The sequence below is a fragment of the Aotus nancymaae genome, unplaced genomic scaffold (genome assembly GCF_030222135.1).
Source record: "Aotus nancymaae isolate 86718 unplaced genomic scaffold, 86718_ANA_hifiasm-v0.15.2.pri h1tg000015l_1, whole genome shotgun sequence".
Lineage (NCBI taxonomy): Eukaryota > Metazoa > Chordata > Mammalia > Primates > Aotidae > Aotus > Aotus nancymaae.
The window spans coordinates 711,274-737,465 of NW_026988427.1; the positions used below are offsets into that span (position 1 = coordinate 711,274).

At 37.4% G+C, this 26,192-nt stretch overlaps 1 protein-coding gene across 1 annotated transcript; it reads left to right on the forward strand.

Annotated features, from left to right (window-relative positions):
- The first annotated feature begins 1,216 nt into the window (after positions 1 to 1,216).
- On the forward strand, positions 1,217 to 2,071 carry LOC105723215 (peroxiredoxin-6-like). The gene has a single exon (XM_064376528.1). It carries the CDS (start codon positions 1,261 to 1,263, stop codon positions 1,927 to 1,929), a length of 669 nt encoding a protein of 222 aa, XP_064232598.1. The 5' UTR covers positions 1,217 to 1,260; the 3' UTR covers positions 1,930 to 2,071.
- The last annotated feature ends 24,121 nt before the right edge of the window (positions 2,072 to 26,192 follow it).

Here is a 26,192-nt window from a genome sequence, read left to right on the forward strand (position 1 = left end):
AAGTAGAACATGCCGACTGATGGATGTGCAGAAACTACTTTGCAGCGGCTCTGTATGGAGCTGGGCGAGGTAGGGAATGAAGGCAACTCTGAGGGGCTCAGAATATGCACCCCGGAGGAAGTCACATTCCCTCCTTCCCCAGCAGGCTCATCCAAAATATTTACTGATTTATGGAACCCTTCAGCTGTCCCTTTCACATCCTTGGTCACTCTCATGCACATCCTTTTCAGCTTCTCCATTTCCTGGTCCCAGAGGGTTGGCATACCAGCAGCCCTTCAAGAGCATCCTCCCCACATTAATTCCTGCTCTCTAGAGGACAACCTGTGACATCAGTATTCCCCGGATCATGAGATATTTATTAAGTGTTCAGTGAAACATATGATTCTGTGGTCAAAACACTGACCACAAGTTTTCTGTGGTCAAAACATGGGGAGACAGAGCTAATACAATTAAATTCATTGTTTCTCTACAGGACTCCCCAGAGGCCTTGACATGCTCATGTGCCCTGCATTGCACTGCAATACTCCAGGAGGTGGCTGTAGTAAGCAGTGAATCCACCTAACTGTGGGATCATGTTATTAAAGGATAACAAGTAAAATTATTGCTCCACATGCTGGAAACAGTATTCAAGACCTCTCTGTGATGGTAGGGCACACTGAGAATTTAATCTTGCAGCCCAAAAGAGCCTTAGAGACCATCTTGTTCAACTCCTTTATTTAAAAGCTTAAGAAATGCACAGAGAGGGGAAGCGACTTGCCTGAAGTTCCACAGCTAGTTACTGGCAAAGAAAAGAATCTCTTTCCAGTGCTCTTCCTTGCTCACTATTTTATACCATCCCAAGGCACCTCTACTATACACAGAAAGGAGGTATCTCTCATATGGCATATCTGTGGGAGATCACAAAGTACCCCTGGAAGCTTTAAGCCTTATCTAAGTTAGAATATTGGCTATGTTACATACTCAAGGTATTTTAGACATAATGGTCAAATGGTGGGTTGTTTTGATTTGTGATGGTGGTTAGACAGCAGGGCATGTAGAATTGTAATGCACCTTAAAATCTCTTCATTCAACATTTCATGTGGGGCATGAATGTTATCTATAGAAATACAGAAAAGTGATTAAGTGTTTTTTAAAACTGCTTTATTAAGATTTGATATACAATCAACTATCTATTATTAATAAACTACACATTGTCCTTCTTCGGGAGAACCACTCGGTTGGTTACTGTCCGAGTGGCGCCTCCTCATCACCGCCGCCGCCATGCCTGGAGGTATGCTTCTCAGGGACATGGCTCCCAACTTTGAGGCCAATACCACCATCTGCCCCATCCGTTTCCAAGACTTTCTGGGAGACTCATGGGGCATTCTCTTCTCCCACCCTCGGGACTTGACCCCAGTGTGCACCATAGAGCTTGGCAGAGCTGCAAAGTTGGCACCAGAATTTGCCAAGAGGAATGTTAAGTTGATTGCCCTTTCAATAGACAGTGTCGAGGACCATCTTGCCTGGAGCAAGGATATCAATGCTTACAATGGTGAAGAGCCCACAGAAAAATTACCTTTTCCCATCAGTGATGATAGGAATCGGGACCTTGCTATCCTGTTGGGCATGCTAGATCCAGCAGAGAAGGATGAAAAGGGCATGCCCGTGACAGCTCGTGTCGTGTTTGTTTTTGGTCCTGATAAGAAGCTGAAGCTGTCTATCCTCTACCCAGCTACCACTGGCAGGAACTTTGATGAGATTCTCAGGGTAGTTATCTCTCTCCAGCTGACAGCAGAAAAGAGGGTTGCCACCCCAGTTGATTGGAAGGATGGGGATAGTGTGATGGTCCTTCCTACCATCCCTGAAGAAGCAGCCAAAAAACTTTTCCCAAAAGGAGTCTTCACCAAAGAGCTCCCATCTGGCAAGAAATACCTCCACTACACACCCTAGCCTTAAGATTCTTGGAGAAGTTGGTGCTGTGAGCCAGAGGATGTCAGCTGCCAATCATGTTTTCCTGCAGCACTTCCATAAAAACATCCTGGTGTCATCACAGCCAGGGTTTTTAGGTTGCTATTCTACTGGCTTATTAAATGAAAATGGCACTAAAAAAAATAAACTACACATTTACAATTTAATACATTTTTACATGTCTATATACCCATAGAACTATTTCCATAATCAAAACAGTAAGCATATCCACCACCACCAAATATTTCTTTAAAAAATTTTTTTAATGTTTTATTTCCATAGGTTTTGCGGGGAACAAGTGGTATTTGGTTACATGAGTAAGTTCTTTAGTGATGATTTGTAAGATTTTGGTGCACCCATCACCTGAGCAGTATACACTAAACCCAAATGGTAGTTTTTTATCCCTCACTCCACTCCCACCCTTTCTTCCCACATCCCAAGTCCATGTGTCATTCTTATGCCTTGGCATCCTCATAGTTTAGCTCCCACTTATGAGTGAGCATGACATTGGTTTTCCATTCCTGAGTTACTTCACTTAGAATAATAGTCTCCAGTCCCATCCAGGTTGGGGTCTCCAATCCCATCCAGGTTGCTGCGAATGTCACTAGTTCATACGTTTTTATGGCTGGGTAGTATTCCACTATGTTATATAGACACCAGTTTTTTATCCACTCATTGATTGATGGGCATTTGGGCTGATTCCACATTTTTGCAATTGTGAATTGTGCTGCTACAAACATGCATATCCAAGTATCTTTTTCATGTAATGACTTCTTTTCCTCTGGGTAGATACATAGTAGTGGGATTGCTGGATCAAATGGTAGTTCTACTTTTAGTTCTTTAAGGAATTTCCACACTGTTTTCTATAGTGGTTTTACTAGTTTACACTCCCAACAACAGTGTAGAAGTGTTCCTTTTTCACCTCATCTGCACCAACATCTACTATTTTTTGATTTTTTGATTATGGCCATTCTTGCAGGAGTAAGGAGGTATTGCATTGTGTTTTTGATTTGCATTTCCCTGATTATTAGTGGTGTTGAGCATTTTTAATGTGTTTCCTGGCCATTTATATATCTTCTTTTGAGAATCGTCTACTCATATCCTTAGCCCACTTTTTGATGTGACTGGTTTTTTTTCTTGCTAATTTGTTTCAGTTCATTGTAGATTCTGAATATCTGTCTTTTGTCAGATATCATATCATCAGCAAAGAGCAACAGTTTCACTTCCTCTTCACCAATTTCAATGCCTTTTATTTCTTTCTCTTGTCTGATTGATCTGGCGAGGACTTCCAGTACTATGTTGAATAGAAGTGGTGAGAATGGGCAGCATTCTTGTCTTCTTCCAGTTCTCAGAGGAAATGCTTTCAACTTACACTTTTTCAGTGTAATGTTGGCTACAGATTTGTCATAGATGGCTTTTATTACACTGAGCTATGTCCCTTGTATGCCAATTTTGCTGAGAGTTTTAATCATAAATGGATACTGAATTGTGTCAAATGCTTTTTCTGCATCTATTGAAATGATCATGTGATTTTTGTTTCTAATTCTATTTATATGGTATATCACATTTATTGCCTTGTATATGTTAAACTATCCCTGAGCCCATGGTATGAAACCCATTTGATCATGGTGGATTATCTTTTTGGTATGCTGTTGGATTTAGTTAGCTAGTATTTTGTTAAAAAATTTTGCATCTATATTCATCAGGGAAATTGGTCTGTAGTTTTCTTTTTTGCTTATGACCTTTCCTGGTTTTGGTATTAGGGTGATACTGGTTTCATAGAATGATTTAGGCAGGATTCCTCCTTTCTCTATCTTGTGGAATAGCGTCAATAGGATTGGTACCAATTCTTCTTTGAATGTCTGGTAGAATTAAGCTATGACATCATCTGGTCCTGGACTTCTTTTTTGTTGGTAATTTTTTCAGTTACCATTTCAATATTGCTGCTTGTTATTGGTCTGTTCAGGGTTTCTAATTCTTCCTGATTTAAGCTAAGAGAGCTGTATGTTTCCAGGAATTTTTCCATCTCCTTCAGGTTTTCTAGTTTATGCATGTAAAGGTATTCATAATAGGCTTGAATGATCTTTTGTATTTCTGTGGTGTCAGTTGTAATAGCTTCTGTTTCATTTCAATTGAGCTTATTTAAATCTCTCTTTTTTTCTTGGTAAATCTTGCTAATGGTCTATCAGTTTGATTTATCTTTTCAAAGAACCAGCTTTTTGTTTCATTTATCTTTTGTATTTTCTTTTCTTTTCTTTTCTTTTGGTTGTTCCAATTTCATTTAGTTCTTCTCTGATCTTGGTTATTTCTTTTCTGCTGGTTTTGGGTTTGATTTGTTCTTGTTTCTCAAGTTCCTTGAGGTGTGACCTTAGATTGTCTATTTGTGCTCTTTCAGACTTTTTGATGTAGGCCTTTAATATGATAAACTTTCCTCTTAGCACCTTTTTTGCTGTATCCCAGAGGTTTTGATAGGTTGTGTCACTATTACCGTTCAGTGCAAATAATTTTTACCTTTTCATCTTGGTTTCACTGTTGACTTAATTATCATTCAGGAGCAGGTTATTTAATTTCCATGTGTTTGCATGGTTTTGAAGTTCCTTTTGGAGTTGATTTCTAGTGTTATTCAACCATCATCTGAAAAAGTAGTTGATACAATTTCAATTTTCTTAAATTTATTAAAACTTGTTTTGTGGCCTACCATATGGTCTATCTTGGAAAATGTTCCATGCACTGATGAATAGAATGTATATTCTGAAGTTGTTGGGTAGAATGTTCTGTAAATATCCGTTAAGTCCATTTATTTCAGGGTATAGTTTAAATCCATTGTTTCTTTGTTGATTTTCTGTCTTGATGACCTGTCCAGTGCTGTCAGTGAGATTTAGAAATAATTGTTTTATAAATTTGGGAGCTCCACTGTTAGGTACATATATACTTAGGATTGTGATATTTTCCTGTTGGGCAAGTTTTTTATCATTATATAATGTCCTTCTGTGGCTTTTTACACTGCTGTTGCTTTAGTTTGCTTTGTCTGATATAAGAATTGCTACTCCTGCTTACTTTTGGTGTCCATTTGCATGGAATGTCCTTTTTCTATCCCTTTACCTTAAATTTATGTGAGTCCTTATGTGTTAGGTGAATATCTTGAATGTAGCAGATACTTGGTGAATTCTTATCCATTGTACAATTCTGTATCATTGGAGTGGAGCATTTAGGCCATTTACATTTAACATTAGTATTGAGATGTGATATACTATGATTCCACTCATCATGCTATTTGTTGCCTGTATACCTTGGGTTTTTTTAAATTGCATTTTGTTTTATAGATCCTGTGTGATTTATGCTTTGAAAAGGTTCTTTTATGATGTATTTCCAGGAATTATTTCAAGATTTATAACTTCCTTTAGCAGTTCTTGTAGTTGGCCAGTTAATGGCAAACTCTCTCAGCATTTGTTTGCCTGGAAAAAAAAAAAAGACTATATCTTTACTTCATTTATGAAGCTTAGTTTTGTTGGATACAAAATTCTTGGCTGATAATTGTTTTGTTTAAGGAGGCTTAAGATAGGGCCCCAATTCCCTCTAGCTTGTAGGGTTTCTGCTGAGGAATATGCCGTTAATCTGATAGGTTTTCTGTTAGAGGTTGCCTGGTTCTTTTGCCTCACAGCTTTTAAGATTCTTTCCTTTGTCTTGATTTTAGATAACCTGATGACAATGTGCCTAGGTAGTACTCTTTTTGCAATCAATTTCCCAGTGTTCTTTGAGCTTCTTGTATTGTTTTCCAAACTTTTAGATTTCTATTATTTTTCAGGAACATTAATTATTCTTAGCTTTAGTTATTTAAAATAATCCCAAACTTCTTGGAGGCTTTATTCATTTTTAAAAATTCTTTTTTCTTTGTCTTCTTTAGATTGGGTTAACTCAAAAACCTTGTCTTCAAGCTTGGAAGTTCTTTCTTGTGCTTGTTGCATTCTATTGCTGAGACTTTCCAGAACATTTTACATTTCTCTAAATATGTTCTTTATTTCCTGAAGTTGTGATTGTATTTCATTTGTGCTATCTATTTCACTGAGGATTTGACCCCTCATTTCTTGTATCTTTTTTTTTTTTAATTTCCTTAAATTGGACTTAACTTTCCTTTGGTGCCTCCTCATTGAGCTTAAAAAATGACCTTATGAATTCTTTTTCAGGTAAATCAGGGATTTCTTCTTGGTTTGGATCCATTGCTAGTAAGCTAGTGTGATTTTTGGAGGGTGTTAAAGAAATTTATTTTGTCATATTACCAGAATTGTTTTTCTGGTTCTTTTTCATTTGGGTAGACTATGTCAGAGGGAAGATCTGGGGCTCAAGGCTGCTGTTCAGATTCTTTTATCCCACACGGTATTCCCTTGATGTAGTACTCTTCCCCTTTTCCTAGGGATGTGTCTTCATCAGAGCCAAGCTGCAGTGACTGTTATTTCTCTTCTGGATCTAGCCACCTAGCAGGACTACCAGGCTCTAGGCTGGTACTGCAGGTTGTCTGCACAGAGTCCTGTGATGTGAACTGTCTGCAAGCCTCTCAGTTGTGGCTACCAGCACCTACTCTGGTGGAGATGGCAGGGGGTAAAGTTGACTCTGTCAAGGTCCTTAGTTTTGGTTGTTTAATGTACTATTTTTGTGCTGGCTGGCCTCCTGCCAGGAGGTGGAACTTTCAAGACAGCATAAGCTGTGTCAGTATAAGGGAAGTTCAGGCAGTAGGTGGATCCTGGAACTCCCACGAAAATATACCCTTTGTCTTCAGCTACCATGGTGGATAGGGAAGGACCATCAGGCGAGGACAGGGTTAGGCATGTCTGAGCTTAGACTCTCCTTAGGCAGGGCTTGGTGTGGCTGCATGGGGGATGGGGAATAGTTCCCAGGTCAATGGAGTTATGTCCCCAGGAGGATTATGGCTGCCTCTGCTGTGTTATGCAGGTTGTTACAGAAGCGGAGGAAAGCCATCAGTTACAGGTCTCACCCAGCTCCCATGCAACCCAAAAGGCTGGACTCACTCCCACTTTGCTCTCCAACAATAGCATCAAGTTTGTTTCCAGGCAGTGAGTGAGCAGGGCTGATAACTTGTCCCCAGTATACAAGCCTCCCAGTTGTGAAAGCAAGTAGGGCCTTTGTATCTCTCTGCCTGTTGAATCTGCACACTGGATTCACACCCTCCCCTGAGTTCTGGCCAGGACACTTCACATTCAGTTCGAATTATTACAAAGTTCAGCTGGAGGTTTCCTTCTCCCTGTACCTTGCCTGTACCCCTGGCAGCCTTCCTCAAAGACCCCTGTGAGACAAGTCTGAAATGGCTTTCCTGGGGACCCAGAAAGCCCACAGGGCTTTACCCACTGCTTCTTCTACACCTGTATTTTGCTTGGCTCTCTAAATTGACTCAGCTCCAGTTAAAGTCAAATCCTTCTCCTGTGATCTAGACCTTCATGTTCCCCAGTGAGGGTGTGTGTTTAGGGGAAGATGATCCCCCTTTCCAACTTTCATAGCTTGTGTGGGCAGTCTCCCGGGTTCTGCAGGGTAAATCTGCTTCCATCAGAGGGCCTGTGGGTTCTCTTGGCTTTCCTGGTATGTGTGGAGCAAAAGTTCACAATGTGAGTCTCCACACACTGCTCTATCAGTCCGAGGGGGAGCTGCATCTAGTCCTGCCTCTTATCTGCCATTTTTCTCACATCTCCCAAATATTTCTTTATGCTGCATTGTAATCCTTCTCTGTTGCCCTCCTGACCCACTCAGTCCCAGGCAACCACTGATCTGTTTCCCATCACTGTAGATTAGTTTGCATTTTTGGGAGTTTTGTATAAACGGAAACATGCAAGGTACTTTTTTTTTTAGTTTTGCATTTTGAAACTCATCAGTACTATTTCCTGTATCTATAGTTTATTCCCATTTATTGATAATTAGTATTCCACTCTATGTATATACCACAATTTGTTTATCCATCCACCTGTTGATGAACTTTGGGATTGCTTCCAGTTTGGGGATATTACAAATGAAGCTGCTATAAACATTCATGTTCAGGTCTTTATATTAACATATGCTTTTTTTCTCTTGGGGAAAAACTTAGGAATAAAACAGCTTAATATTTAAGTCATATATTTGATTTTTTAAGAACATGCCAAATGTTTGTCTGAAGTGATTGTAGCATTTTGCATTTTGCAACAAGAGTACACGAGAGTTCCAGTTCCTCTACATTCTTGGCAATGCTTAATAAGGCTTAGTCTTCTTAATTTTAGTCATTCTAACAGGGGCAGGTCATTATGGGTTTAATTTGCATTTCTCCCATGATTAAAAATATTAAATATTTTATTCATGTGCTTATTTGCCATTTGGATATCTTCTGTGATGAAATGTGCTTTCAAATCTTTACCCATTTTTTAAATGGGTCGTATTTTTTTCTTATTATTGAGTTATGAGAGTTCTATAATGTAAATACAGGTAATTTATCAAATACATACTTTGCAGACATTTTCTCCCAGCTTTTGGCCTGTCTTTTCATTCTGTTAACAGCAGAATGTTGATGAAGTTGAACTTATCAAGCTTTAGTTTTCTTTTTTTTTATGATGTCTGTGTCTTACTCTAGGGTCAGGGTAAGAATGGCATCAAAGAATTTGTAGGGAAGTATTCCCTCTCCTTTATTGTTCTTGAAGGGTTTGTGTAGAACTGTTATTTTTCTTCCTGAAATGTTAGGTAGAATTCATCAATAAAGTAATCTGGGTCTGGATGACTTCATTATGGAAAAAAATTTAATTACAAACTTGATTTCAGATGTTAAGGTTATCCATTGCTTCTTGATTGAAACTACTTCAGTAGTTTGAGTCTTTTAATACAATTTGTCCAAGTTTTCTAAGTCATTCAATATATAGCACAATCTTGTTCCTAACATTCCTTTTATAATCTTTTGAATATCTGTAAGATCTATAGTAATGTTGCCTCAATGGTTCCTGATATTTGGTAATTTGTGATTTTTTTTCCCTGAGCAATTAGGCTAAAATTTATCAATTTTATTGATCTCAAAAAATTTGTTTTCATTTATTTTCTCCATTATTTATTTTATTTATTATTTCTTTATTTCATTGGTTTCTGCTTGAATCCTGATTATTTCCTTTCTATCCTTACTTTGGGGTTAACTTGCTCTTGTTTTTCAAGTTTCTAATGGAAGAAGCTGAATGCACTCATTTGAGACATTTTTCTTTTCTAATGTGGTAATTTGTTGCTATAAATTTTCTCCTAAATATTCCTTTTAATGCATCCCACAAATGCTATGTTGTGTTTTCATTTTCCTTCAGTTCAAAATACTTAATTTTTCCTTTTATTTCTTCTTTGTCTCATAGGTTATTTGGAATAGTGCTATTTAGTTTCCATATATTTGGAGATACTTCACTTATCTTTTGATTATTGGTAACTAATTTGAGTAGAGTGTTCTATAAATGTCAGGACAAATGTTGGTTTACAGTGTTATTCAAGTCTACTATATATTTGCTTGCTTTCTGTCTACCTGTTCTAAAATTATTGAGATTGAGTGATTTTTCTCAGTATAATTGGGAATTTGTAAAATTTTTCCTAGTATTTTTATCAGTTTTGCTTCATGCAATTTTTTTTTTTTTTTCTGAGACAGAGTGTCACTCTGTCACCCAGTCTGGAGTGCAGTGGCATGATCTTGGCTCACTGCAACCTCTGCCTCCCATGTTCAAGTGCTTCTCCTGCCTCAGCCTCCCAAATAGCTGGGACTACAGGCACACACCATTACACCTGGCTAAGTTTTGTATTTTTAGTAGAGACAGGATTTCATCATGTTGGCCGGGCTAATCTTGTGTGACATGCCTGCCTTAGCCTCCCATAGTGCTGGAACTATAGGTGTGAGCCACAGTGCCCAGCTAGCTTCATGTTTTTTGAAGTTTTATTATTACAGGTATATACCCTGAGGATTATTATAGTCTCTAAATTATTGGCCCCTTTATCATCATAAAATGACCATTTAATCTCTGGTAAAATTATCTTCTCTGAATTCTACTTTATCTAACATTAATATAGTCACTCTAACTTTCTTTTGACTAGTGTTAGCATGGTATATCATTCTTACCCCTTTACATTTAATGTATTTTTGTCTTTATAGTTAAAGTATGTTTCCTATAGACAGTATCTAGTTGTTTTTTACTGAATCTAAGAATCTCTGACTTTTAAATGATGTGTTTAGATCATTTACGTTTAAGGGGTTAGTGATACAGTTAGGCTTAAGTATGTCATCTTGCTACTTGTTTTATTGTATTTTATTATATTTTTATTATATTTGTTTAACTTGTTCCTTGTTCCCCTTTTCTTTTTCTTTATACTTCTTTTAGATTAAATATTTTTATAATTTGTATTTGTTTCATTTTTATTTTTGTTGGCTTATTAGCTATATCTCTTTTCTTAATTATCTGTTGCTTTAGGGTTATAGTATACAGCTTTCATTTTTTACAGTCTTACTTAAACTGACATTATAATTCTTTATGTATAATATAAGACTTTACAATAGTATGCTTCTTTCTGTTCTTATAGGCTTTTTTTCTATTTTGATCATATATTTTACCTATAGCTATATAATAAATCCAAAAATACATAGCTATTTTCATTGTTTAAAGACCTTTTTTTAGTGACAGTTACTTAGTAAGAAAAACTGTATATAATTACCCATTAGAATCTATATTTGGTTCTTCTCATGCCTTTGTACAAAAATTTCCATCTGGTATCATTTTCATTCTGTCTAAGTTATTTTCTTTAAAATTCCTGTAGTGCAGGTATTCCGTTAATGAATTATTTCAGTTCTTACATGTTTGAAAATGTCTTTATTATATCTTTAGTTTTGAAATATATTTTTATTGGGTATATAGTTGTGGCTTTATTTTGTTTTTTCTTTCAGTGCTTAGAGATATTATCCTACTGTCTTCATTATATTTTTAAATAAGAAACCTGTTGTCATCCTTATCTATTGTCTCTCTGTACATAATATGCTTTTCTCTAGATGCTTTTAGCATTTTTATCACCAGTTTTGAGCAATTTAATTATGCTGTGCTTAGATATCATTTTTGCATATCTTTATATTTGAGTACATTAAAGTGCTTAATGTGTGGCTTTATAGTTTTCATCAAAATTCAAAAAGTTTTAGCCATTAACTCTTAAAAAGATGCTTCCTGTTTTCCTTCAGAGACTCAAAGTACATGTATGTTAGGCTTCTTATACTTTTTCTGCAGCTCACTGATACTCCCTTTATTTTTAAAATTCTTTTTTGCCCAGTGTTTCATTTTGGATAATTTCTATCACTATGTCTTCAAGTTCACTAGTATTTTCTTCTACAATGTCTAATCTGACATTAATCCCATACATTGCATTTTCATCTCAGACACTGTTGTTTTTATCTCTAAACATCTGAGTTGGCTTTTAAAAATATCTTCTATGACAATTAATGGGTTCAGTCTTTCCTCTAGATTTGTGAACATACAGGATACAGTTATAACAATGTTTTAATGTCCTTGTCTACTATTGTTATCATCTGTGTTATTTCTGAAGCAGTTTCAATTGATTAGCTGGTAATTTTGGTTGAAAATAAAATATTGCAAATTTAACCTTATGAGCTACTGGATATATTTGGATTCCTATACATATTCTTGAGCTTTGTTCTGTGAAATTCTCAGGTTAGTTGAAGAGAGTTTGATCCTTTTAATCTTGGTTTTAAGATTTATTAGCTGAAGGCTCAGGAGGCAGAGCAATGTGGTAGAATAGAAGGCTCCCCTGATTGTCCTTCCTACAAGGACACCAATTTAACAACTATCTACACACACACAAAGCACCTTCATAAGAACCAAATATCAGGTGAGCACTCACAGTACCTGGTTTTAATTTCCTATCTCTGAAAGAGGCACTGAAGAGGTAGAAAAAAGTGTCTTAAGTTGCCAATGCCACCCCTCCCCACCCCCAGCAGCATGGTGTGGAAAGCTTCTCTGGTTGCTGGAGGAGAAAAACACAGCAATTGTGAGGCACTGAAATCAGTACTGTCTTGTTAGAGCAGAAAGGACAACTGGACCACACTCAGCTGAGCTGAGCCCACCCTTAACGCACTCTAGGACCTAAGGACAGCAATTCTTAGGCCAGGCCTAGTGCTGAGCTGGGCCCAGAGACCCAGTTTTTTCTTAAAAAGAAAAAAAAAATATATGAAGGATAAGGAAAGGATCCTAAAAGCAGCAAGAGAAAAGAAACAAATAACATACAATGGAGCTCCAATACATCTGGCAGCAGACTTTACACTGGAAACTTTAGAGGCCAGGAGAGAGTGGCATGACATATTTAAAGTGCTGAAAGAAAAAAATATTTTACCCTATAATATTATATCCAGCAAACATATACGTCAAACATTAAGGAGAAATAAATACTTTCTCAGACAAACAAAAGCTGAGGGATTTCATCATCAAACCCATCCTATAAGAAAGGCTAAAGGGAATACTCAATCAGAAAGAAAAGAACATTTGTGAGAAATAACTCATCTGAAGGTACAAAACTAGCTAATAATTGTAAGTACACAGAACAACACCAAATATTATAACACTGTAACTGTGGTATGTAAACTACTCTTAAGTAGAAAGACTAAATGATAAACCAATCAAAAATAACTACAACAACTTTTCCCGACATAGACAGTACAATATGACATAAATAGAAATAAAAAGGTTTAAAGTGGGGTATTAAATGAAGACATAGAGTAGTTGTGGGTTTTTTTTCCTTTTTTTTTTTTTTGCTAGTTTCTTTGTTTATGCAAACAGTGTTGTTATCTACTTAAAATAATGAGTTATAAGATAATATTTGCAAGTCTCATGATAACCTTGAACCAAAAAAACATACAACGAACAGACACACACAAAAAGCAATAAACTAAATCACATCATATCATCAGAGAAAATCCCCTTTACTAAAAGGAAGAGAGGAAATAAATACAGAAGGAAGAGAAGACCACAAAACAACAACAACAAAATAACAAAATGGCAAAGTAGGTCCCTACTTATCAATAATAACATTTAATGTAAATGGACTAAACAATCCAGTAAAAAGATACAGAGTGGCTGAAAGGATGAAGAAACAAGACCCAAATAGCTATTATTTTTATAATAGATATATTATCTATGTATTGCCTGCAAGAAATACACTTCATCTATAAAACTAAATATGGACTTAAAGAAATGAAAAAAGATATTTCATGCCAATAGACACTAAGAAAAAAAAGAATGAAAATCCAAATAAATAAAATCAGAGATGAAAATGGAGACATTACAACTGATATCACAGAAATCTGAAGGATCATTAGTGGCTGCTATGAGCAACTATATGTCAATAAATTGAAAAATCTAGAAGAAATGGACAAATTCCTAGAAACTTACAACCTACCAAGATTTAACCATGAAGAAATCCAAATCCTGAACAGACCAATTACAAGTAACAATATTGAGGCTGTAATAAAGTCTCTCAGTAAAGAAAAGCCTGGGACCCAGTGGCTTCACTGCTGAATTATACCAAACATATAAAGAATAACTAATGCCAATCCTACTCAAACTATTCCAAAATTTAGAGGACGGAATACTTCCAAACTCATTCTACAAGGCCAGTATTATCTTGATACCCAAATCAGACAAAGTCACATCCAAAAATGAAAAAAAGAAAACTACAGGCCAATATTCTGATGCATATTGATGCAAAAAGCCTCAACAAAATACTAGCAAACCAAATGCAACAATACATTAAAAAGATCCATTATCATGGCCAAGTGAGAGTTATCCCTGGAATGCAAGGATGGTTCAACATATGGAAATCAATATGACACATCACATCAATAGAATAAAGGACAAAAACCATATGATCATTTCTATTGATGCTGAAAAAGCATTTGATAAAATTCAACAGCCCTTTATGATAAAAACCTTAAAAAAAACTGGCATAGAAGGAACCTACTTCAAAATAATAAAAGCCATATACAACAGACCCACAGCTAGTGTCATACTGAATGGGGAAAAACTGAAAGCCTTTTCTCTAAGATCTGGAACACAACAAGGACACTCACTCACTCACTACTGTTGTTCAACATAGTACTGGAAGACCAAGTTACAGCAATCAGATAAGAAAAAAATAAAGGGCATTTAAATTGGAAAGGAGGAAGTCAAATTATCCTTGTTTGCACATGATATAATATTATATCTGGAAAAACCTAGACTCCACCAACAAAAACTATTAGAACTGATAAACAAATTCAGTAAAGTTACAGTATACAAAATCAGCATACAAAAATCAGTAGCATCTATATATGCCAACAATGAACAATCTGAAAAAGAAATCAGTAAAGTAGTCCCACTTGTAATAACCACAAAACAGTTAAATACCAAGGAAGTAACTTAACCAAAGAAGTGAAAGGCCTCTATAATGAAAACTACAAAACACTGGTAAAAGAAATTGAAGAGGACACCAAAAATGGAAAGATAATCCATATTTATGAATTGGCATGATCAACATTGTTAAAATGTCCATACTACCCAAAGCAATCTACAGATTCAATGCAATCCCTATCAAACTGCCAATGACATTCACAAAAATAAAAAACACAATCCTAAAATGTTTGTGGAACCACCAAATAAAAACAAAACAAAACAGAATAGCCAACCCTATCCTAAGCAAAGAGAATATAAAAGGAATCACATTACCTGAGTTCAAATCATACTACAGAGCAATAGTACCCCAAATGGCATGGTACCAGCATAAAAACAGACACATAAATGAATGGAACGGAACAGAAAACCCAGGAATGAATCTATACATGTACAGTGAACTCATTTTAGACAATAATTTCAATAACATACACTGGGGAAAGGACAGTCTTTTCAATAAATTGTGCTTGGAAAACTGGGTGTCCATATGCAGAAGAATGAAACTAGACCCCTATCTCTTGTCACATACAAAAATAAAATCTAAATGGATTGAAGTCTTAAAATATAAGACCTCCAGCTAGGCGCAATGGCTCACACCTATAATCCCAGGACTTTCAGAGGCTGAGGCCTGTGGATCACCTAAGGTGAGGAGTTTGAGACCAGGCTGGCCAACATGGCAAAACCCCATCTCTAAAAAAAGAAAAACATAAATAGCTAGGCATGGTGGTGGGTGCCTGTAATCCCAGCTTCTTGGGAGGCTGGGGCAGGAGAATCACTTCAGGCTGGGAGGCCGAGATTGCAGTGGGCTGAGACGGCACCATTGCACTCCATCCTGGACAACGGAGCAAGACTCTGTCTCTGAAAAAGAAAAAAAAATCCAATACCTTAAACTATGAAACTGCTACATGTAAACATCAGGGAAGCTCTCCAGGACACTGGCATGGGCAAAAATTTCTTGAGTATTAGCCCACAAGCACAGCCAACCAAAGCAAAAATGGACAAATAGGATCACCTCAAGTTAAAAATCTTCTGCACAGCAAAGGAAATAATAAATAAAATGAAGTGGGCCAGGCATAGTGGCTCACACCTATAATTCTAGCACTTGAATTTGAAAAGGTGCTCAACGTCATTGATCATCAGAGAAATGCAAATCAAAACTACAATGAGATATATCACCCAGTTAAAATGGGTGTTATCCAAAAGACAGGCAATAACAGATATTAGTGAGTATGCGAAGAAAAGGGAAACCTTGTACACTGTTAGTGGGAATGTAAATTATTACAACCATTATGGATTACAGCTTTGAAGTTTCTCAGAAAACTAAAACTAGAGCTACTGTATGATACAGTAATCCCACTGCTGGGTATAAATCCAAAAGAAATGAGATCAGTATATCAAAGAGATATCTGCACTCTTATGTTTGTTGCACTACTGTTCACAATAGCCAAGAATTGGAAACAACCTAAGTGTTCATCAACAGATGAGTGGACACAGAAAATATGGTACTTATACACAATGGAATACTATTCAGCCACAAAAAAGAATGAGATCTTGTAATTTGCAACAGCATGGATGGAACTGGAAGTCATTGTGCTAAGTGAAATAAGCCAGGCACAGAAAGACAAACATTGCATGTTCTCACTTATTTGTGGGATCTAAAAATCAAAACAATTGAACTCATGGAGACAGAGAGCAGAAGGATGGTTACCAGAGAATGGGAAGAGTAGTAAGGGATAGGAAAGGATGTGGGGATGGTTAATGGGTACAGAAAATTGTAGAAACAATGAATAAGACCTAGTATTTGAGAGCACAACAAGGTGACTATAGTTAATAATTATTTAATTAAAAGAGTATAATAGGATTGTTTGTAACAAAAAGGATAAATACTGAAGGGGATGATTATTTCACTTTTTGTGATCTGATCATTACTCATTGCATGCCTGTACCAAAATTTAAAAAAAGGAATTGAAAAAAAGATTTATTAGGTGAAAACAGATCAGCATTGATTGTGGGGCTAATTTACCATACTACTAGACAAATTCCTTCTGAGTACTCTCCCTGATATTAATACACACTTAAGTATCAGGATTTCACTCTGGTTGGTAGTCCTGGCACTACTCCCAGCCCTGTATATATGAGCCCTGGTGTCAGGTGATTTTTTCCTTGGTTTAAGGGTAGTTTTCTTGAATGCATTGATTAGTGCCTTTTTGAATATTCAAGGGGCACCCTCTAAAGTTCTTCTGTGTGGTTCTCTCCCTCTGATATTCTGTCCTATGAATCCTAGCTGCCTGGTCTCCCAGACTCTCCTCTCCATCTATTTAACTCATAGAATCCAGAGGGCACTGCCAGGGGTCCTTCCTCTGGGCTGAAGCCCTAGAAACTTTCTCAAAGCAGTAATTTGGTGCAATTTTAGGATTTGCTTCATTTGTTTTCTATCCCACATGCATCATCATCCTTTGTTGGCTGATACTCAGTGTCTTGAAATTTTGTTTCATAGTATTTTTCTGTTTTGTTTATGCTGTTGTTTCACATGGGAGGGCAAATTTGGTCACGTTTATCCTCCACGAAGTGAACACAGATGTTTCCAATATAGGATTTCGATAAGGCTGTGCCTCCTCAGTTTTACACGGGTATTGATTCTGTTCACTCTTTAAAATTTCATGTTTTCCATGCAACTATTCCTCACCTCATCTCTTTCTCCCTGAGAGATCTTATTCCAAAGTTTCAAACAAACCCATATGTTGAATCTTAAATTTCCATTATCATCTCAGTCTATCTTAATTCCTAGACCTATTTATTTAGTTACTTACTTGTCATATTTTTCTAGATTCCTATAAGTTGCTTGAACTCAATTTATAGAAAATAAATAGCCCCTTCCTACAAGTTTCTACCATCCCTGTATTTAAATCTCCCTGTAGCATTCATCACACTATTTGCAGCTATTTTTTGTTTTTTTCTGTTTTTAGATTGTTAGCAGAGATTATGTTTTTAACATTTTTTTTAGCATCTAACACAACTCCTGAACTAAAGAGCATCTCAACGAACATGCTGAATTAAATTAGATCCTACATACAAGGGAAATTGTCAGAGAGAGGAGGGAGAAATCATTTAAGTGAAACTCTATCACACTGAACAGGACCTGCCTTGTTCCTGAAAGGATGGATTGGGAAGCAGATCCAGTGTGGGGCACTGTCTGACTTCCTGTCTATGGCCACTGTGAAGGAGATACCTCAGAATAAGCAAGGATAGAAAATTAAGTGTAAAAAATGGAAGAAAGCCAACTTTCTGGGCTCCCAAGTGATAAACATTGCCGCTTAGAACAGTGTCCAAATTAACCACTTTTATTGTTCCCTTCTGTGCTGAATGTGCTTATACCAAATGCATTATACATTGCTTTTTGAAGTGTTGGTGAGTCATTTTAGGCAAAGATGTTTCATCTCATCAATCATATTATAAATTCCAACGAGATACAACAACGCCCATTTTCTCAGTAGTTTGGAAAGGCTTTAGGAGCAAGCAAGGACCATGTCTTTCTTAAGAGACCAGGTGCATCCCAAGGATAAGGACCATCATTCTTTCTCCCAGGGAAAGGTAGTGCCCACAAATATTGATTATCTATGCAAGAAGTGGTGATGTAGGGCAGGCTTGAGGTCTGCAGCCACAGCTGGTCATAAGCCTAATTTCACCACACTTTCCCTATTCATGTAACAATCCTGCTCCCATCACACTAAGGAGCTGGGCTGTTCCACACTGGCAAATCTATTTCAGCTTTGCCTAAAGCTTGTTTGCCAGGGAAATCTTGGCCCAGCTTCTCTGGACACAAACTCCCTGGCAGAGCATGTTTGTCTGTCTTTGGGGAAGGTTCTCAGCATGTTCTGCTTCTGTTCAAACTGACTGGGTGCAGCTAGAATCAACAGGGGATTTGGCAAGCAGGCCAGGCAGGTGTGAAGACTTCTTTCAACAACCCAAATATCAGAAAGTCTTTTCAATCATCTTGTCTGGTGCCCATGTCTGGTTCCTCTCAGAGAAGGGCTGGAATGGCTCAGGCCTCCAAATTCCAAGACCCAGCATTATAGAGTGTGAAGTAATCAGGCCCGGCTTAGAAGACTATTATTTATAAAGAACAGTCCAACTTCTCAGTAGCTACATGATACTCACATCCTAGCCCAATAAAGTTTAATAGATTCTTCCAAACTGGAGATATATGGCCAAAAGTGGCTTAAAATAAAGATTCTAAAATGATGTTTAATACATTAAAGCAACTATGGGATATCATCATTTGCCCAAATTGACAAGCTTTCAAGTGGATAATATCCAGTGTTGGAAAAAGGCATGGCGAAACAATAATTCTCATATACTGTTAGTAGGAATATAATTTGGGGCACCATTTTAAAGGGCATTTTAGAAGTGTCTGTCAAAACCTAATAGGAGTGTATGCCTTTCAACCTAACAATTCCAGTTCTAGCTATCTGCCCTTGAGAACCACTTTTATATATGTACAAAGATACACATATAAAGATGTTCAAGTTAGCATTGTTTTTGATGTCAAAAAGTTGCAGGAAATATTAATTTCTATTAGTAAGGTTAAGAGGAAATTATTTCCAGTGCATCCACATTATGAAATACCATGTGACATTCAAAAAAGTGCTTTGAAATACCTGATCTCTGAAAGACATTGCTAAATGACAAAAGCCAATACAAAGCAAGATAGATAAATGATCACACTCATGCAGAACATAAAAGAACCTTGAGAATCTATGTCTATGCATGAAATGCATCTTTGCAAGGCAGCACATTGAACTGTTTTGCCGTGGTTAACTCCGGAACTCTGAGAAAGTGAATGGTTAGGAAATGGTCAGAAAGGGGAATGGTGAAAATGAGAGTTTGAAGTTTTATTCTACACTTGTTTTGAAAAGTAAATAAAAGAAGATGACAGCAAGAAAAACTTCGTTGTTTGTGATGTTAAAGAAATGGGAGTTCAGGTCTTTTTCAGAAGCAGTGTTTCTCAATTCTGGCTATACTGTAGCATCACTTAGGGAATAAAGAAATAAACCTATCTTAACTCAGGTATTGTAGGAAGCAACCTTGAGGCAAGGATAAAAATGCTGACAGTTCATTTGGGTGGCATAAGCCAAGGGTAATAACAATAAGGAAATACTCGGGTCAGGAAAGATGCTAAGTTATGTTGTGTGTTATTTCCTTGCTGGCCAACACTTCATAAAAAGTATTGAAGAGACAGACAGAGACAGAGCATTTGCTTAACAGGACTTATCCAGGTATATACAAGGAGAAGCCATACCTTGGAGCAGTTCACAGGAGAGAAAGAGGGGAATCTATCACTCAGTCCTCTCCTGTTCTCCTTTCTCTCTAGTCAAGGCAAGCTGCTCCCTGCCTCATCTAGCTAATGGCTGCTCTCAGAAAGTCAGATCCCCTGACTTCAAGTAAGACATTTATCAAAATCTACATCAAAAGAGAGATGACTTAGGGTAGCATGATCAGATGTGAATCTTGAGCTGTGCTCCTAGGATTTTGCCTTGAGCTCCAACCAACTCATGGGAGGTGGGGGTTGGAGGGGGTCTGGGGTGGTCAGTAAGGGTCAGCAAAGACAGAAGCAGTAGGACATGGTCAGAGAGCTAGGAAGAGTGTTCAGCAAGATAGAAGAGATCAAGGGAAGCTGAGAAGATACACAAAACTTGTGTCCATTATAATTCTGACTCTACCTCACCCATGATCAGTTAAATCAGAAGGTCTGGGAACTTACAGTATTTTAAAGGATCCCTAGATTACTGGAATGTTCAGCCCGCATTGAGAACCACTGCTTTAAAATTCCCATCCAAAATAACCATCTGGTGCAAATTTCATACCATGGTGCCCCATTTTTCTACTTTCAACTAAAAAATGACAAAGCCACCTGAAAGGACATCTTAGGTAGCCATTGTGCCTCAGAAACTTAAGTTATTTCAAGGTAGGTTCTGCAAGCATTTTATGACCTTGACTTTCTGTTACACAAAAGGCCACAGAAATTCTTGATGCAAAACAATGAAATTTTCTATTAGTTTACATTTAAACAGCAATTTTGCAAAACGTAGCAAGAAACAGCAGGTTTCTCAGTCAGGCTAAATAGGTTTTTTTTTTGAAAAAGTAATAATCAGTGCACTGTCTTGGATTTAGAGGGCACATCCTTCCTCAAAACTAACAATGTCACATTTTATTTTCTCCACATAAATTGTGCTCTAACCATATGTATCCAGATGAAACCAAAACATAAAGTGATTTCTTGAGCTTTTCCTATAAATGTATTTCCTTGTACAAACCTTCAGTTTTTACATTTTGTGCTCAACCTATTGCATGCTGATTTATATATGGATAAAGAGCAAGACGCTGCACAGAAAAGAAGTTAAATACTGGAATGAAATGCAACCTTCTTCATGGCCCAATATTACTGGAATGCCTTTGCCCTCACCCTTTAGTCAGTTCAACAACTTGAGTCAAAATGATGGTAAGTGATGAGAAATTTGAAGTCTACCAGGAATAAGATATAAGCAGTACCCTGAGAGAGCATGTGTTCTTGGTTATGTCACTTTTCCTATCTGGATAGTTTCCCCAGCTACAAATGAGGGATTAGGTCTTTATAATGTTTTCCGTCCTTCCAGTTCTGAAATTTTACATTTCTAAATTCTTGGACAATTTTCCCTATGCCTCTGTCAACATACATGCTTGGCTGCGATTTCTGTCCACAATGTTTCCAAAGACTTAGTAGAGAAAAACTTACCTCAAAATAAAATGATCAAAACGCCTATTTGAAACAAGCTCACATACCGGGTGCACTATATGCTGCAAAATGATGGTGGAAGGTGTGGAACTCTCCTGCTGGGAACTTATATTTCATTCCAAGTTATTAGCAGATAAAAGGAAAATGATAACAACAGCAGAATCCAGGTGTTCAGAAAATGTATGCCAACTAAATTTTTTTCAAGTAAACATTATGGTTTTGGGGTTTCAAAGTTTCTATTTGTTGATGATGTTAATGAACTAAACATAAATAAATTTTTAAAATGCCAAATAATGATCAGGATCCAATCCTTTAAAATAAAATATTACGGAGATTGGGTCTTGCTGTGTTGCCTAGGCTGGTCTTCAACTCCTGGACTCAAGCAGCCTTCTATCCTTGACCTTTCAAAGTGCTGGGATCACAGGAGTGAGCCACCATGCCTGGCCAGGTTCCAATTCTTAATGTGTAAAGCATCTCCTTCAATCTATATCTATACATATCATCCAAAGAGCTTAGTGATATCTACAACTCAGATTCATGGAGTGCTAGAAGCCTTGTTACAGAATATGTGTGTGAAGACCATGTATTCCCAAAAATCCTATTTCACATTCTCATAGTACCTTCTTCTCCTTTTTTGGTAATTTAAAAAATTATCTGTAATATTATTTAATAGCCATCATATCCACTGGATTATGAGAATCATGAAAATGGAGGCAGAGGGTCTTATTTACTTCTGACTTTTCTGCAAATAGCACAGTACATAATGTACACCCATAAATATTTGTTGGGTATTTGGGTGAGTGAATAAATGCACAAATAACATCTACTTCCAGAAGAACATTTGAGGTGACTCACCATAAAGTGTACACTGACTATTTTAGGGACATTTGATTAAGATCCATGTAATGGTGGATAAGGAAAATATAATTTGCTCATAACCCTTTCTTGAAGCTGCTTAACACTATTAAACACATTTTTTAAGAGCTGCCTTTTATTTTAGGTTCTGGGGTACATATGCAGGTTTGTTATATCAGCAAATTGTGTACCACAGGGTTTTGGTGTACAGGTTATTTCATCAACCAGGTCATAAACATAGTACCCGATAGGTAATTTTTTTTATTCTCACCTTCCTCCTACCCTCTACCCTCTACCCTCAAGTAGGTTCCAGTGTCTGTCGTTCCCTCCTTTGAATCCATGTGTACTCAATGTTTGGCTCCCACTTGTAAGTGAGAACATATGGTATTCGGTTTTCTGTTCCTGTGTTAGTTTGCTTAGGATAATGGCCTCCAGCTCCATCCATGTTGCACAAAGGACATGATCACATTCCTTTTTATGGCTGAATAGTATTCCATGGCATATATGTGCCATACTGTCTTTATCCAATCTATCATTGATGGGCCTTGAAGTTGATTCCATGTATTTGCTATTGAAATTTTAACTCTGGGAAATTCTAACACTGGGATTTCTCACATATAAGGCATAAAAAGTAAACTTCATTATGAGCATATAAGAAAAGCATACAGTTTTCTGCCTAAATAAAAGAACATGAAATGAGAGCTCATTTATAAAGTATTTTAAGGAATAATGGCCAACCTAATGGAAACAGTCACTCACTTCACCTGAACTCACAACATAGCAGTTACATGAGTGTCTGACAGTGAGCCAGTCCTCACATATGTTTTTCACAGGCAAATTGTGTTTGGCAAGCAGTCCTTGAGGCTGCTTAGGACCTTGTTCAATCCAAATTGTTCTGACCCATAGCCTTTTAGTTGGCAACATTCTCAAGGGTGTTGAAATCAAATAAGCTCCTTTCAGATACAGCAAAACTAGAGAGACAATTTTAAGTCACTCGTGTCAAGTGGGAGGAAAATTCATTTCTCAGTACATCATTGAAAGCCAAATGTCCATTTCCAAATGTGTTACAAATTGCAATAAACTACAAAGAGGCTTTTCTATACCTGGTTTCACTCCAATGCTCAAGAGTCCTAATGTCAAGAACTTCATTCAGGGTAGTTGAAACTTCTATGAGTAAAATGGAACCCTGCTTTGATAAAATGTTTAATACAGTTTTAGGCAGATTCATGAATGGGGGAGAAAAATGTCTGTTCTAACAAAGTGACTGCAGCCACATAGGAAAACCTCAATATTATTACTACACGTGTAATTTTATGTAGTTCTCTCAGTAACCTTGATTATTTATTTCCATCTCACTGATATGAAGATTATTTATTTCCATCTTACAGATAAAGAAAATGATACACATATATATTAAATAAATTGCCCAATGTTACAGACAAGCAAGTGGCATATTAGGTACTTAAGCCTACTTATTTTAGACTACAAATTTCATGCCTTTTTTAACTACACTATTACAGCCTTCAAGATATACAAACTCTATTGCTTTTTTTTTGACAAGGTCTCATTCTGTTGCCCAGGCTGAAGTGAAGTGACACAACCACAGCTTGACCTCTGTGGCCTCAACATCTTGGGCTTAAGTGATCCACCTCAGCCTCCCAAGTAGCTGGAACCATAGGCATGCACCACCATGCCCAGCTAATTGTTTTATTTTTTGTAGAGACGAGGTCTCACTAAGTTTCCCAAACTGGTCTCAAATTCCTGGGCTCAGATAATCCTCCCACCTTGGCTTCTCAAAGTGCTGAGATTAAAGGTGTGAGCACCCAGCCAACTGAAATTCCAGCGTACCTGGCATGATTAACTTGGGAGACTAAAAATGCTTCCTTTAATATGGTTAACTCTCAAAAAATGGCTAATTTCTCAAGCACAGTTAGTAACACTAGTAACAATGAAAGCTTCTATGGATATATGTCATGTCTCTACTCAAAAGAGTCTATTGATATCCGTAAGGATGTTAACAGTAAGGATGATTTTTGTTGCAAGTAACTTAAGTCTCAACTAAAAGTATCATCAGCAATAAGGAGGGTATGTACTATCTCACAAAACAAGATATTCTGTGGTTAGGCAACTGCAGGGCTAGGTTAGGGTTAATTCAGCATCTCAGCAATATCATTATAGGAAGTGATTTCCATCATTCAACCACGCTATCTATCTTCAAGATAGCTGATAATATTATCCCTTGTTTTCATAATAATACTTGTTGAATGCCTGCTATATTCCAGACAATTCTAAATGTTTTACAATCATTAATTTAGTTGGTCCTATCAACACTCCTATGAAATAGATACCATAATATTGAGGTGAGTAGAGGCCCTTCATTGTCACAAGGGTCTGCAACAGTGCCAAGTACCAAATGCAGACCAAAAGAGAACCAATAATAAAGAGAAAGGGTGCCGTCTCTCATGTGCTTCTCCTTTCCAGAAGCCACCAAGCTGACTTTCTCTAAGGTTCCATTGTCCAATTCATCACTAGTAAGAAAAATAGAAATCATCACAATGGCTTTAAGCAAATCAGGATTCACACAGGCTCCCCAAGAGTAGGGTCCCCTCTTTCTCATGCACATGGCCACAAAAAGAGGCATCCAAACCAAATCTGGACTCTAACAGAAAGTATACCACACTATGGTTAACTTCATCTCTAGCTATAAATGGAACATCTACAGGCACAGTCATTGTTGATGGATTTCTTGGAAAAGCAATATGGGAAGCTGGAGATTTAAAGGACTTGCTAATTTCATTTATAGGTACTAGAATAAGTGTCCTGCTTGAGCAATTGTAGAAGCACTAAGGAAAGCTGGGAACTGGGTTGAAACAAACAAAAAAAGCATTGGCTCTTGCAAGTCAAGATCTGAGTTTCACAAGTGTAGCATTACTTAAAGTCAAGATCTGAGTTTCACAAGTGTAGCATTACTTAAAGTAGCACCATTTGGATTTTACAGACATGGGGAAAGAAGCCCCGTGTGACTACAAAGAGAGCTGCAAAAGAGGAGACATTCCTGGTGCACTATATTGTGCTGTGTTAGGTAAAATTTACTGGATGTCCCCCAGCACCATGTCTCCAGCAATGGCAGAACTCCTTCAAGCTTCACTAAGACGTATATGTCTTTTTTAATGCAACAGCTAAAAACATGTATGTCTTCAGATGTAGACAGTGCATTTAAATGTGTGTATATGTGTGTAGAAATTTGCCTAAACTGCAGATACCTTACTGATATGGGCTGAATTGTGTCCCCCACCAAAATTCATACATTCATTGTCACCCTTGGTACCTCCAAATGTGACTATATTTGGAGATAGACCCTTTAAAGGAGTAATTAAGGTAAAATGAGGTCATGTGGGTAGGCCCTTTTCCTATAGAACTTGGTGTCCATATAAGAAGAGGTGATTAGTGTAAGGTATATTGCCAAGTTAAAATGAGGAAACTGAGGCCAGTGTGAGAAAATAAGAATCCAATTTATTCAGCTCCCGGGCGAGGTTCTGTGGTCCGGGAAGGGGCCAGAGAAGTCGCACTGGGCTTCTCAGGGTGTGGGGTTTTATAGGGAGTGGAGGTAATTGATTGGTCTTTAGGGAAACAAAGAGCAGACAGTTTCATTGGTGAGGAGGATTGATTGATTATTAGGGAAACAAAGAGCAGAGAGTTTCATTGGTGAAGGAAAGTCAAGGTGCTGATGGGGCGAGCTGCCATTGGTTGCCAGGCAGGACTACTGGTGGGCTGACCAGCTGGGGAGGTCAATGTTAAGCTGCTGTTGGACAAATCTTTGGTGGGCTTTTTAAATTTTGAAGGGGTCGAGTGAGGAATGCAGGAGTGGGTGTGTGGAGCTTGCATAGAGAGAACAGATAGGAGTGGGTGTGGGGAGCCAGCATAGAGAGGCCAGCATGGGGAGAGATAAGTGTGTCCATTTAACTCCCGGTGAGGCAGCCGGCCTTACAATTAGGACACAGAAAAAACAGAATGATGAAAGACCATGTCAAGAAAAGGGAAGAGATGCCCAAGGAAGGGGGCCTCAGAATGAAGTCAACCCTGCCAACATCTTGATTTTGGACGTCTAGCCTCCAGAGATGTGAGGAAGTAAATTTCTGTTGTTTAAGCTAGTT

Excerpts from the sequence above, each read along its gene's own strand:
- LOC105723215 (XM_064376528.1), top strand. The coding sequence starts at position 1,261 with ATGCCTGGAGGTATGCTTCTCAGGGACATGGCTCCCAACTTTGAGGCC.